Source organism: Propithecus coquereli, unplaced genomic scaffold (assembly GCF_000956105.1).
Source record: "Propithecus coquereli isolate 6110/MARCELLA unplaced genomic scaffold, Pcoq_1.0 Scaffold135, whole genome shotgun sequence".
In the NCBI taxonomy this organism is placed as follows: domain Eukaryota; kingdom Metazoa; phylum Chordata; class Mammalia; order Primates; family Indriidae; genus Propithecus; species Propithecus coquereli.
In genome coordinates, this window is record NW_012137747.1 from 3,091,334 (window position 1) to 3,106,197 (window position 14,864).

The 14,864-nt window shown below is 36.6% G+C and overlaps 1 protein-coding gene across 1 annotated transcript in view; it reads left to right on the top strand.

Annotated features, from left to right (window-relative positions):
- Positions 1 to 13,917, top strand: part of ERAP2 (endoplasmic reticulum aminopeptidase 2) — a 29,311-nt gene extending 15,394 nt beyond the window's left edge. Inside the window, exons 6-14 of the mRNA XM_012638802.1 lie at positions 718 to 831; positions 1,794 to 1,925; positions 2,151 to 2,282; positions 4,776 to 4,844; positions 6,108 to 6,283; positions 8,411 to 8,490; positions 8,698 to 8,881; positions 13,065 to 13,221; positions 13,711 to 13,917. Of these exons, the coding sequence (XP_012494256.1) occupies positions 718 to 831; positions 1,794 to 1,925; positions 2,151 to 2,282; positions 4,776 to 4,844; positions 6,108 to 6,283; positions 8,411 to 8,490; positions 8,698 to 8,881; positions 13,065 to 13,221; positions 13,711 to 13,899 (1,233 nt within the window). The 3' untranslated portion in view covers positions 13,900 to 13,917. The remainder of the gene's footprint in view (positions 1 to 717; positions 832 to 1,793; positions 1,926 to 2,150; positions 2,283 to 4,775; positions 4,845 to 6,107; positions 6,284 to 8,410; positions 8,491 to 8,697; positions 8,882 to 13,064; positions 13,222 to 13,710) is intronic.
- The last annotated feature ends 947 nt before the right edge of the window (positions 13,918 to 14,864 follow it).

Here is a 14,864-nt window from a genome sequence, read left to right on the forward strand (position 1 = left end):
CACAATAAAATATATGAATGAATAGTAATATTTAAAATGTGTGATATGGATCAAATACAGGTGAAGGGTAAATGTTTAGATTATCCTTATGCATCTTTTAAATTTTATTTATATATATTTTAAATCTAAGACCTTTATTCTTTCTAGTAGCCAAATCAATCCCTGGAAGTAAATCAGGGGCAGAGGTTAACAATTAAATTTGCTCATCAGTAATATTGTGTAATAATCCAAGATCCCTAAATGAATTCTTATGATTCTCCTAAGTACTTGTTACTCAATATAAAAAGGTGACTTCACCAACGACATCTTGGCATACATTTTTTCTTAGACCATCGTTATATATTAAGGACAAAATAAGATTATTCTTATTGTGTAAGAAAGAAAAACTACCCCTGTAAAATGTTTGATTTTCTTTTCTTAATATTAAATCTAATAGCTAGGAAATGTGGGGTGGACAGAATGGAAATTGGAGAGTTAGAGGCATTAAGGACACAAAAAGGAAAAGGAAAACAAGAAAATATGTGGTAGTGAGAATGAGAAGGCAAATAAATCAGTAGAAGGAAATTGTGCACAGAGAAAAGGGCAGCAAAGATGGAGGAGAGACCTTAACTAATCAAAAAAATAGAGTTAGCAACAATTATATTTTTTTACTACAGTTATAATAATAATTTTGTGTATTTGTTTAACTTCTAATAACATGGAGTTTTTACCTCCTAGTGGTTTGGCAACCTGGTTACAATGGAATGGTGGAATGATATTTGGCTTAATGAGGGTTTTGCAAATTACATGGAACTTATCTCTGTTAACGCTACATATCCGGAGCTGCAATTTGTAAGTTCACAATTCTGCATGTCATACCATATGCCCTAAAGAATCATCAATTTACTACTAAAATTTTGAATGAATGTTAAAGGGAAAACTACACAATGTGTTTTTTGAACATATGGTGTTTTGTTTGATATACAAAACGGATCACAGAACTGGATGAGACATTGAAGGTTTTAGAAAACAATCAACATAAATCTCTCATCCAGAAGTTTGTGGACAGAAGGCAAACTAGCACAAATACACAGCTGTGTATGTGGGGTGAGAGGAAAGAATATTGCTGTTCATATATACATTCACACAGCAATGCCCATGGCTACTGGGTACAGCGCAGAGTTGTTGACATGTAACCTGAATTGAACATGATTGGGAGCACACTCCTCTGGAATTTCCAAAGCGCCTATTGGCTTCCCCAAAATGCGTGAAGGGATTTCTTCAAGCATGTCTTTTTTTAATGGGTATGGTAGTCTGAACGCTTCCCAAATCTGCATGTTGAGGTGGTTAGTCATGGTTAATTAGGTCTTCGGGGTATACATTTAATTCAGTACAGACATGGATTCAAAGTCAGGGTCTTATTATTGTGTATGTGCTCAATCTGCGGTTTAATGCCAAAGCTTCGTGTATTTTCATTTGTAAAATTCAGATACTGCATCTCCTTTGTAGAGGTGTCAAAAGGATTGCAGATGACAGGTCATAGCACATAGCAAGTATTCTAAATGGAAACTTTTATTTCTATACTCAAGGCTTGATACATGTAAACATTAGGCTATATCTGAAAAACTGTGGGATTTATACCTTTTTAAAATACAGAATTGGTGAAAGTGATTATATAAAGGAAAGGAAACATCTTGCAAGAAATACAGATTAATTCTTACCTCTAAGAACATCTTACTAAACCTAGCATGTTTTCTATTCCTTTTAGAGTGTCAAATAGAAACTAAAAGTAAAAATTTTTCTCCCCTGTTTAGGATGACTCGTTTTTGGATGTGTGTTTTGAAGTAATTGCAAGAGATTCACTGAATTCATCTCGCCCTATCTCCAAACCAGCAGAAACTACTACTCAAATACAGGAAATGTTTGATGTAGTTTCCTATAACAAGGTAGTAAATGTTGCGTGCAGGTGGAAGCTCTGCTTTCAGAAGAAATATGACTGTAAAATCAGCAATTTAAGTCCTTGGTGCCAGGTTACTGCTACCTGTTTCACTTTTTATGTGTCATTTTCAGACATCACACATGTTCCAGAAAATTTAAGTTTCCTTTAAAAACTACCTTTTTCTTTATCTCTTTGTCTTGTTTTGTTATTTATTTATTTATTTTTTTTTTAGGGAGCTTGTATTTTGAATATGCTCAAGGATTTTCTGAGTGAAGAGAAATTCCAGAAAGGAATAATTCGCTACTTAAAGAATTTCAGCTACAGAAATGCGAAGAACGATGATCTGTGGCACAGTCTATCAAATGTAAGTCATATGTTGGGTAGCAGTAGATTGTTGTTAAGTCTAAAAATTATGAATGCTTATAATTATGAGAGCTTATTAATAGTTATGTTGTCAGTCAACAATATTCCACATGCTGGGTTGTCAGGGTCCATAGAAGGCAGTACCTCTCTTTTTCCTGTGACATCATACTGACTAGTCTAGGACGTCACAGTGGGATGGCCACCTTCCTTTCTTTGGTTTCCCTTCTGTGGCTAATCCTACACTTTTATCTTCCCTTGTTCCAAAAATCTTTAATAACTTTGCAATTCTTACCACATAATACCTAATCTTCTCTGCCAAATTTTAAGGTTGAGCTCTACCTACTCAACCTTATTCCCTGATATATATTCTTTGTGGAGCGAAACTGATCTTCTCCCTCATAAAAAGAAACCTTGCTGAATCCCAACATTGTGGTACCTTTGTTTCTAGTGCCCTTGGTACCTGAAATGCCCTTTCTAGTTTCCAGCAATTCAAATGCTATCCATCTTTCAAGATCCAGTGGGGATTTCACCTCCTCCTTACAGACTGTTCCAGCCCTCATTGGTTTGCCTCTCTGCTAAATGCCTGCAAGTGCGCCGATGATCTGTTCTACATAAAGATACTTTCTTTTGTTGTTTTTCATTGGTTCAATAATAATAATTTGCTTAAGAACAAGAATCATATCTATTCTTTTTTTGAATGCTATGGCACCTAGCATATCGTTGCTCTTATAATATTGATTAATAAATAGTTAAGGATTGATTAAAGAACTAATTCATGGTCTCTTTGTCTTTGGGATTCATGTAGATAATAAGAGAGACAAAGCAAAAAACATTCAATCAACTCAGATGATTCTAATAATTATTAAAGTATTTTAAAGTTTTCAACTGCAAAGAGAATAATCTTTTATAGAACCATTGGACTAGGAGGACTCATGCCCACAGGTAGAAGAACCCTAAGCTGTTGTAGACAGAAGAGGTCCTTCTTTTTCATAAGCACTGTGTCCTAGGGACAGTAATAATATTGCTCAATCTTTGTGTAGCACTTTACAGTTTTAAAAACACCCTCATGTGCATTATCTCGTTTGATATTTTAATACCCTTATAAAGCACCCTCATGGTCCAATTTATATGTGATTTTGTGGTTAAAGATCACATATAAAATATAGCAATCAAAAATTATTTTTCAGTAGCTCAAATTTTTTACTACACTTCTTAAAAATCAGGATATGAATTGAAAGACACAGTCCTTGTTGATACTTATAAAAATGCCCTTTACTATCCATTTCCATCACTCCTGTCAGTGATCCAAATGCTCTTTCTCAAAGGTTCCTCCTAAACTTCTCAACACCAAGCCTCATGTTGCTTTTTTCTCCCATCTCTCTCTTTCTCCCTTTCCCTTGCTGTGCATACGTGCATGTATGTGTGTGTGTGTAGACATTACGTTAGCCTCTCTCCAGCAAGGAAGAATCTGTTGTTCGGTGTGCGTACTGGCAGTGGGGAGGATTAAAAAGAAAATTTGGCCAGCAATGATAGGATTATTTTAGACCAGAAGTAAAGATTCCTGTGTTATTTTTTACCACATCATGCTTATAACCGTATCCAAAGATAAAGTAGGCATCCTTACCCCATTTTTATCAATGGGAAAACTAATATTAAGGGAGAGATTTGCCCAAGATCACTAAGTCAGTGATGGAGTCAGTACTTAAAATTGGTCTTCTGACTCTATGTCCGATATTCATTCTTTCAATTATATCACATCTACTTCCTATTTATCAGAAAAGTCCCCCTATCAATCTAGATCAGTCCTAGATTCTAACTGACCCCCTTCTGATGCCAAAAGACACTATGGTATAAAAATAATAAATTCCTGAAAATATCTTACTCACCATTGTGTCACATAAATTCAATTCTAATATATGTCAATAGTAACTTGAGAATCAGAAGAATTCTTTGCTGTTATTTTTCATAAAATCATTTAAAAGCATTTGAGAGCCTTAATGTATATTTCATTTTTCTCATTTGCACCTCCCATTAGAGCATTCAATACTATTTATTCAAGAGTTGATTGCCAAGTTAGTAGTTTTCTTTAGTCTGATTTCATTCGCATTTAGTGTACAAAATTTGTCGTGCACCCACTACATGCTACTGCCACTGTAGTAATACCCAGGTAAGCAATGGTGTTTCCCCTAATGTCAGGGAACTTGCAATATGACAGGGGAAAGTTAATAGTACTAGACAGAATTCCCTAAATGCTACATAGGGAAACTTTATATCCATACACACATATATAAAAACACAAAAAATAATTTTTGTGTATTTTTACCCTAGGTCACTGCAAAGATGCCTTCTTTTTTCTCATTTTCATTTTCATCATGTCTAGATGAATTATATTTTCATTTAGTTGTGCTAATAGGTGCCTGCATTGATGTCTAATAGGCATATTCAGCCAAGGATCAATGCCTAAATGGCAATGCTCTTTATTCTTGTTTTATAGAGTTGTTTAGAAGGTGATTTTACATCTGGTGGAGTTTGTTATTCTGATTCCAGGATGACAAGTAACACAGTAAGTATAAAGAGAGTTACAGAATAGAAGAGATATGACCTGCAGTGAGTGTGACATATAGAATAGCCCACCTGTCCTTTTAAAAAGCTGGAGAGAAAGACTGCAATTTTTTTAAAAAATGAAACTGACCGAAGGGGAAATGCTCAGGCCATTTAGGGGGATGATGCTGTTGCTATTATATTTTTGTTGTTACAATTCAGCGTTCCCACAACCCCACTGCTAGCTAAAAATATCTCAGCTCAAATTCTTTTGAGTGGTTACTACTGCATTGACATCCCTTAGGCTCTGACAAATAGCAAAACATGTATATTGTTAGGTTTAAAAACAGTGTGTGGCTTTCTTTTTCCTTACTTCTGGGAAGTTATAGAAGCACTATAGGAGGGAGAAAAGAAAGTCATCAAGGGGAAAAAAGGCAAACTTTTTTTTTTTTTGAGACAGGATCTCACTCTGTCATCCTGGATAGAGTACAGTGGTGTCATCATAGCTCACAGCAACCTCACACCCCTGGGCTCAAGCAATTCTCCTGCCTTAGCCTCCTGAGTAGCTGGGACAACAGGGGTGGGCGTGCTATTTTTCTATTTTTAGTAGTGACAGGGGTTTCACTCTTGCTCAGGCTGGTCTCAAACTCCTGAGCTCAAGCCATCCTCCGGCCTCGGCTTCCCAGAGCCAAGGCAAACTTTTTTTAAAGAGTCATGGTAATCTCCTAAATTATGCTTTCTAAAGGAAGATTTAGCATCATCCGGTGATCATAAATGCACACTAAAAGCACAGAAGCTAGAAGTTTGTTCTCCATTCAATGTACTTCTATTGACATAAAATTTTTCTGTTGGAAAATTTAAAGTTTCCCTAAAGGTGGGCATTTCCCTCTTGCCACCCCTCCTGGATTCTACTGTTATTATAATAGGGTTTGTTTGGGTTTTTTTTTTGTCTGTTTGTTTTGTTTATTGTTTTTTTTTTTTTTTGAAAGGGGACAGAAGGGAGGCTCAGTCTCAGTCTCATCCCCTTCCCCTTCCTCATTGGCTTTTTCTGCCACAGGATGACCCTACAAAATCCCACTTACATCCTTCATTCAGGTAATTTGCAGAGAGCAGTCCTGGCGTAGCCCACCCAAATGCAGTTTTCTGGACTGCCCTGCCCTGTGATACCAGCCTGTGTACTCCGCTCCCCAAGCCGTGTCTCTGGCATCCAGGGAGACGGAAATTTCTGATCTCTCTTTGGATTTTCTCCTCTCTCTTGAATTATCAAGGTCACTTGTCATTTCAGCTCGCCTCTTTGGGAGGAAATGTGGAGGTCAAAGAGATGATGAGTACGTGGACTCTCCAGAAAGGCATCCCCCTCGTGGTGGTTAAACGAGACGGGCGTTCACTCAGACTGCAACAGGAGCGCTTCCTGAAGGGCGTTTTCAAAGAGGATCCCGAATGGAGGACCCTGCAAGGAAGGTGGCTGCTTTTCCCCTTTTGGTCTAGTTTACCTCATCTCAGTTCGTGCATTATTTCGTTAGTTTTCTCTTAGATCCTCTGGCAGCTTGTGTACGATGCTATTTCCATTTAGGAATCACAGGCCTGAACTAGCCTTCGTAGCAGATTTCAAGAGCTTCATTCAGGTGGCCCACACAGCCTCGCTCAACAGCCCCGCTCTTAGTAATTCCATGCAGCCTTCAGAACCTTGGTTCTGATGCAGAGGACGGCAGATTATATTTCTATCATAACACAGGGGCTTCTGGGTCCTACCTCTAGGGAGTATTGTGACAACTATGCTTCTTATCATCAGAGAAAAGATAGTCCTTATGTGATAAATTAGATGCTAAGAACTCCTGTTGCCTTTCATTTTTTAGAAATGGACTATAAATGTAACATTTTAAAATATATGATGTTGTTGATAATAATGAAAGCAAATCCAATTAAACACACTGTCATCTTGATCACCAGCCTATCCTGAGAAAACTTGTTAAAGACTTTCCTGAAATCAATAAACAACGGTGTCCACATTTCTCTGATCTATCAGCCCTGTTAGTAAGATGAATGACGTTAATCTAAAATGAAATCATCCAAGTGAACCTGTGCTAATTCTTATGATGATACTTTCTTTTTTTAAGGTCTCAGTTGTCTAACAATCAATTATAAAATTTTTCTGAGAATCGGAAGCATATTCAAGTTCATTAACACATAGAATATACTGTTTTCTCTTTTTATCAGTTGCATATTTCCAATCCAACGGCAACTCTTATGCTACTTCCTGTGTACACATCCTTCCATTTTTCTGTGTGTTCTTCTAAAATCTGAACCTCAGTTTACATGACTTATAGCTTGACAAAACAGTCTAAAAATTTTAACGTCTGATTTATTATCAAGAAAGCAAGACTCACAATTTTGTAACTTACCAAAATGTCACGAGAAAGTTCAAAACTGTGGATGGCTCAGAATAATGAATATCTTCTACAATAATCTGTATTTTTCCTCTCTCTGGGGCAGTGTTTAGAAAACTCATAAAATGATTACCCTCTGATTCATGGCTATCCAAACTCATGAAGTGCTATTCTCCCCTTCACCACCCCTAAACGTATTTATCTGAAAAAAATTCCTTCTCTTTTATAGCCAAAATTCATCCTCAAATACCAATCCATTAAGTCTTGACAGTATCTATGTGTCCATCTTTTACCTTTTTGTGTAAAGATTCTAAGTTTGCTGGTTAATTATCTCTACTCTGTGGGTTAGCATGTAGATTATTTTTTCTGACCCTTAACTAGACTAGATGGAGTCAGTGTATGTTGTTTCCTTTATTGTTTTATATTTTTCTAAGGACTGGTGGGTACTTCCTCAGTTATTCTTCTTTCTATATCCATTAGTATTATCAAGCACATGATTTTACATGTGTAGAATTACTATAGCTAACATGGCTTGATTTAACACAGGAAATTAATTCTGGAGGCTGCTAGAAAAATTATTTAGAAAAAAAAAAAGCCAATTTCTGTTATTTACTACAATAGAGCCATTGGAAAGTAACTGAGGCGTTTTCCTCCAATCCACTCTACTTTTCTGCTTTCTGCACTTAAGCCCTGCTGCAGATCCTAGGCTATAGCATTATTGACCACTTCCTTGCAGTCAGACAGCAGTTGGGAGGTTGGATGTCAATAGTTCTGTTGAACAACAGGATAAGTAAAAACTCATACTGGAGTAAGTTCTTTACCTTTTAAGGTTTCCTGTACAGCTTGATTTAGTCATTTGAATTAACATCAGGCTGTCAGAGTTTTTGAAAATATGAAAGGAATATTGGACTTTTTTTTTCTTTTACAAATAGCAGAATTTTTTATGGTATGAAATTTGGACAGCAAATTACACTGGTATCTGAGGGAGAGTTCAACTAGGTATATATTGTTGTCCTTTCATAATCATTATGGAAGAAATTTTTGTATACTTAAGAACATGGTACTTTAAGCTCATAAAATTTAGAAGCCACTGGTAGTATGACAGATAGGTGCTTAGGTGCCTTTTACCACCTGAGTCTGACATCGTGAAAATTGAAGCAGTCATTCATTGCATGTAAACTCTCTTTACTTTCTGACATAGGTATCTGTGGCACATTCCACTGACCTACTCCACGAGTTCCTCTAATGCAATTCACAGACACATTCTAAAATCAAAGACAGGTAATGAACTAATTAGCTAAATGGGTGTTGCAATGCTAAAATTCATGTTTTGAGTTAGTTGGAGGAAAGATACTATGTAAGTAAATCTAATAATAAAAGATTAATGTTTGGGGATTTCTTAGTAATAGGGTTAAAACTAACAGTTTTGAAGATATTCTTGATATGTTTATTGATAATGAAATGCCTATGCCAATTTCCTCCTCTTAGACACCCTGGATTTACCTGAAGAGACCAGCTGGGTGAAATTTAATGTGGACTCCACTGGATACTACGTTGTTCACTATGAGGGGAACGGATGGGCCGAGCTCACCGCACAGCTCAATCAGAACCATACACTTCTCAGACCTAAGGACAGAATAGGTCTGATTCATGATGTGTTTCAGCTGGTTAGGTAATGCAAAATTTCATCTGACTTCACAGGAAATAACTGATCCATAACCAGATATGCTAGATTTCAAAATCAAACGTTCAGTGTTTATTATTTTTAAGATATGAATCTGAATGGAGGTCAAACTCTGCACACTAGGTCAAAGCCTACCCACTAACAAGATATTTTGACCCACACAGTGTTTATATATTTAATCCAATATTTTAAAATGTAGAGAATTTTATATAAAAATCTTGACTTCTGGAATCTCTTAAAAAATGAAAGTTGGTAAATGTGGACCCCCTTCCCCCAGGCCAGCCATTGAGGAGGACACAGTGGGCCATTCCCCTTGAGGCCAGCCTGCAGTCTCCCATGCACCAAATGTGTGTCCCAAATGACACACGGTTGCTTGCTTCACTCACTTAGTGTGGACCCTTCTAGGCATTTGAGCTTTTGACCCCAGATTTAAAATGTGTTTATGCTAGCAGCTATTACAACAAATATTTGTGTAATCTCTTAAACAGAAAGTGTAAATATAGTCTTAACCTTTACAATTTTAAATGAGTTCTTAGCCTAGAGCACAATCCATTCATTACTTACATCAGAGAAATCAATATGAAATTGGTAGGGAAATGAAGTAAGAATTGGCTGTTTATTCCTTTGTAGACTTTTCTTGGAAGGACAAAGTATTTTCTTTCCTTTTCTGTTTATCATCAACACAATAGTATATAGAATGAATCAGGTCATAAGATCACCAACGGGGGGAAAGGAATGAGGATCGGGGGGAAAGGAATGAGGATCCGGTGAAGCATTGTGCATTGTAAGCTTTTCCTGTTCTGAGAATTACTATAATGTACTTACTTTATTCAATGTGACATATTATTTCCTTTCAGATGCTTATTTAGGTCAAATTGAGTGAAAGTTACTGGCAGGACATTTCTCAGGCAAAGCTTCTCGGTATGACAGAATCCTCTAGTTAGAAAGAGGAGAGGACTGAGGCTGAATCCTCAGCCCCATGGGTCTTGGGACCATCATGTGGCATAGCTCATCGGAGGCCAAGATTAGGAAAAACCTCATCCTTCATGGGAGCAATTGCATGAGAGGGCAGCTAGGAAGCAGGCCATCATTAGTTGAAGGAGGTTTTTCTGCTCAAAAAAGAAACTCTGAGCAGATTGTGGAAAAGGTAGATTAAAAATTTAAGACTAGGAAAAATGAAGAATATTGACAACTCAGCAAATGAAATCCAATCTTTTAAGTAGTTGTAAAATATTTTTTGCTGCTTCCAGCCTATAAATTTATAGGTAGTCTAAATTTAGCAAGAGAAACCCTACAGTTACTGATGCATCAATGGAAAAAAATAATCTTTTTTTCACTAGATAGACAGATTAATGAAGTTAATAATATAAATTTTGGATTAAAACAGAAGAGTTCAAGTACCACCTCTTCACTTATTAATTGTTTGAGCTTGGGCAAGATTTCATTAACCTTTCTAAGCCTAAATTTTCTAGTCTTTAATACTTCAGTAATAGTAACGTCTAATACACAGAATTGTTTTGATTGCATAAGATAATGCAGATAAAACATTAAGTACAGTACCTGCTCAATAAATGTTAGCTACTAACATCATTAATATTATCTAATACAAATTGTTTAAAACATCATGAGTTGAGTAGGAAGAGGAGGTGACAACACAGAAAAGTATATTTAAAATAATATGAAGTTGGGGAAAAAGCAGAATATGTTAATGTTTGTGTATTATAATGTTTTCAACTACATAGGAAAAAATAAGTGAAAATGGGAAACAAAATCTTTAAGGAATTATTTCAAAATGCTATTAATAAATGTGTAGGGTAGTGAAATTATGAGTCTTCTCCCCTCTTCTCTAGTTTCCAGTTGTTTTGTAATTTGTTTATATTACTTTTATAATAAAAGTAATTGTATAAGGAAACAATTTAAAACTTCGATAATAGGCCTTAAATATTTTTGCTTGCTATTCTCTCTCAATAATATAAACCCCTTTCCTTCCTGCTTTATGAAACATCTATTTTAAGAGTTAAAAGGAGGCTGGGTGTAGTGGCTCACGCCTGTAATCCCAGCACTCTGGGAGGCCAAGGCGGGAGGATTGCTTGAGCCCAGGAGTTTAAGACCAGCCTGAGCAAGAGCAAGACCCCATCTTTACAAAAAATAGAAAAATTAGCCAGGTGTGGTGGTGTGAACTGTAGTCCCAGCTACTTGGGAGGCTGAGGCAGGAGAATCGCTTGAGCCCAGGAGTTTGAAATTGCAGTGAGCTATGATGACACCACTGCACTCTAGCCAGTGTGACAGAGTAAGACTCTGCTTCAAAACAAAACAAAAGTTAAAAGGAATTATTAGTGACCACGTTTAATTTGGAGACAGAATTTGACCCAGAAATGGATATTTATTTTAATTAGGGTTTCATACTTTTAAAATGTGATTTAAAGACTTGGGCCTTGTATGAATGGAGTGAAATTAAAAAGACAACTTTAATTTCCTTAGAGAAAAACTGTGTCTGTTTCTTTTAATCCCACACCTTAAAAAGAAATCCCAAATTGGCTCTCAGGAACATGATTTTTCTTAAAGGTACCATCTAGCTGAAATTGTTTACAAGTAAGTAGATATAGATTTTTGCTGTTGGGCCGAAGTATATGCTTATATATGTGTTTATTCTTTAAGCTAAACAAACATGCAGATAACATTCTATGCATTGATTGAAGCATAGGGCAGGTGGTAAGAACCTGAATTTTTTATTAAACAATTTATTGACTATATAAAAAGAAAAGAGGTCCCTTATGAATAAATATTAAGATTAAAATAAAGTAGGCAAATGTAAAAGTAAAAGTTTCTAATAATGGCATTGATTTTAGTAAGAAATCAATTAGGCTAGGCTGAAAAGAAAAACAGGTTTTATATAAAGGAAGGGTTTTTTCTCTCTCTCTTTTTTTAAGCTAGTCAAGTGAAGCAGTGGGAGCGAAGAAGGAACAAATAAAGTAGCTTTTAATGTGTCAAACATTCTTTTTTAAATTGTGACCCGAGAATACCATTTCCTTCAGCTGCTGACGCTGAGGTATCAACTGCTCCATGCATTATGGTACTCACGCATGTGGAAAGGAGTAGTGACATTTTGTGGATTTGTTTCTTAAAAAATAGAGCAGAGCACAGAATCACAGAGCATATGGTCCAGCCCTCTGTCTTCAGACGAAATTTTTGAAAAAATTTCCACAAGTCTGTTTTAAAGTAGTATGGCACCGTGATCGAGAAGAGTATGGCACAACAAAAGTTAGTTCTTTTTCTTTTCATTTTCTTCTAGTTTCAGTAGCCTCTTTTGAGACAGAAATTTAAAAATTTAAATCACCAAAGGAGGTAGGACATTATGTTAATGATAAATTCAAAGGGGACATCCTTTGTGCTGGAATCGGTTTCCGTAACACACAGCTGCGCCAGCTGGAGCTGGATGCTCGCAAGAATGGCTTATAGACCCTGTGCGGACACACGGCCTTCCAGAAACACTTGCGAGAACCACTTTACAAGAGCGAGGCTGTAATGGTTTATTTCCTCTACAGAAGATACTCTAGCATTTTGGTATTCAGAATAATAATTCTGTTGTTTGTTCTTCTCATTGAAACAAAATGTAGAGAAGGCATATAACTTTACAATCTAAGTAAGATGAACATACCTGTTCTGTCCCGTTTAAAATGATCACTGCTTCTCTGGTAGGATTAAAGACAAACATCAAAGAAAAACTAGACATGGTACCTGTCCTCAAGTTTGCTTGGACAAACCCACACACAAAGCAATTAGACAATGATATAATATGTAAAAACTCTGATATTATTTTGTACTAAATGTTAATATTAGCTAATATTTATTTCATCTATTAAACTCATACTGTGGGCTAGGCATTATTCTAAGTGCTTTTTGAAATGAGCTAATGCTCATCCTCACAACAAGCCTATGAGGAAGATACTATTATCACCCGCATTATATAAGGGGGACAAATAAGGTCCAGAGAGGTTAAGTGATTTGTCCAGGATCACACAGTTAGTGGCAGAGCTAGAATTTAAACCAAATGGTCTGGTTATAACAAACTACTTCTGTTATTGGGTTCTGTTTCATATTTGTTTTAATATTAAGAATATTAAAAACTATAAGATAAGCACAAACCACTAACATTTGTTTTATATCTCAGTGCAGGAAGGTTGACCCTGGACAAAGCCCTCGACATGACCCGCTATCTCCAGCACGAAACTAGCAGCCCTGTACTTCTCAAAGGGCTGAGCTACTTAGGATTGTTTTACCACATGATGGACTTAAGGAATATTTCAGATGTCTCAGAAAACCTCAAGGTTTGTGTTACTTTCAGGAAATTTATTAAGTAAATACACAGTGTCGAGAGGATCAGTGAGGCCCAGTCTGTTTTATGTGAAGTCCTTGGAGTTAAGTCATGGAGGAGAAGCTAAGGGGACTGGCTGGCAGCACAGCCAATACCACAGCACCTAGTGGTCAATGCCCCTTGTTCTTTGTCACTGCCAATTCTAAGAGCTAAATCCTGAGCAAAGCATCTCTACTAAAGGTGACTTTATCTTGTATCAATTGATATGCCCTCTCAGATAGTAAATTAAATCATATTTTGATGCAAAAACTCTTGTTTCTTAAGTGTGATAGGTGGGAGCCAGAAAAAGAGAAGGGAAATATCAAAATAAGCGGTACTATGTTTTGGGAAAGATTCATGATTCATGCAGAAAGTTTAGAGTTGAGCCCTTTACATGGGTGAGTAAGAGCTGTGTTCAGAACTAAATTTAGCCTCTCTGTAAACCATTTCATATTTTCTGCAGCATTACCTTCTCCAGTATTTTAAGCCAGTGATTGACAGGCAAAGCTGGAGTGACGAGGGCTCAGTCTGGGACAGGATGCTTCGCTCTGCTGTCTTGAAGCTTGCCTGCGACCTGAACCATGCTCCTTGCATCCGGAAGGCAGCTGAACTCTTCTCTCAGTGGATGGAATCCAATGGAAAATTAAAGTAGATCTACACTTCTGTCCTATTCTTTGTTCTTTTCACTTTGATGTGAAAGTCTTTGATCAAGCAAGACATTAGATCTAAAACCTTTTAGTGAGGAGAGAAAAAAAAATGCTGGAAATTATATACCCTGTTTCGTGCTCCTACATTGAAAGTACTTGATAGATTTTGTGGGAAGCAAAGTTTTGGTCCCTATGGGGGAGAGCTCATAAACATTGGCATGGGTAACACAAAGACAGCCAGGAAGTAGAAGCAGGGGAGCCCAATCTTCAAAAGTGATGCCTTTTAAAGATAAAAAGATGTGAGAAGAAGCAACATGAAATATACGTGCAATTAAAACAACAGTGATCATTTGATGAAATTCATTAAAAAAGGGTGGGGTTTTTTTAAATGTATTTGCTCCCTCATCAACCAATATGAAATGCCAAACCTTGTCCCCAAGTTTCATCTTTGATGGGAAACTTACGGTTTTGGCCATCCAAAGGATATGGTGGCAAAGTTGATTCTGGTCGTGAGTATAATCAGGAGGATGCCCAGTGATCAAATGGGTATGTTGCAGTTCAGTTTAGTAGCTGCAACCCATAGATACTAACAGACCCCACAATCTTGTCAATGGAAGCCTTCATTTCTGTCCAACACATGATTTTAAATTGTTATTTTTAAAAATATGACTCTAGAGTTGGATGTTTTGGGAAATCAAATTTATATGTGAATTAAGAAAAAATGGAAGAAAAAATTTACCATTTGGTACCATGGAATATATTGGTGTCAATTTTTCCTGTGCCAAATTCCTATAATATGCTATCATAACTTCCCTCCCTAAACCCAAATCTCAGTGAACCTTTTGAAGTCTTTTCTTGAATTCTTCTTTTTTAAAAAAAGTAATTCGGCCGGGCGCAGTGGCTCACGCCTGTAATCCTAGCACTCTGGGAGGCCGAGACGGGCGGATTGTTTGAGCTCAGGAGTTCAAAA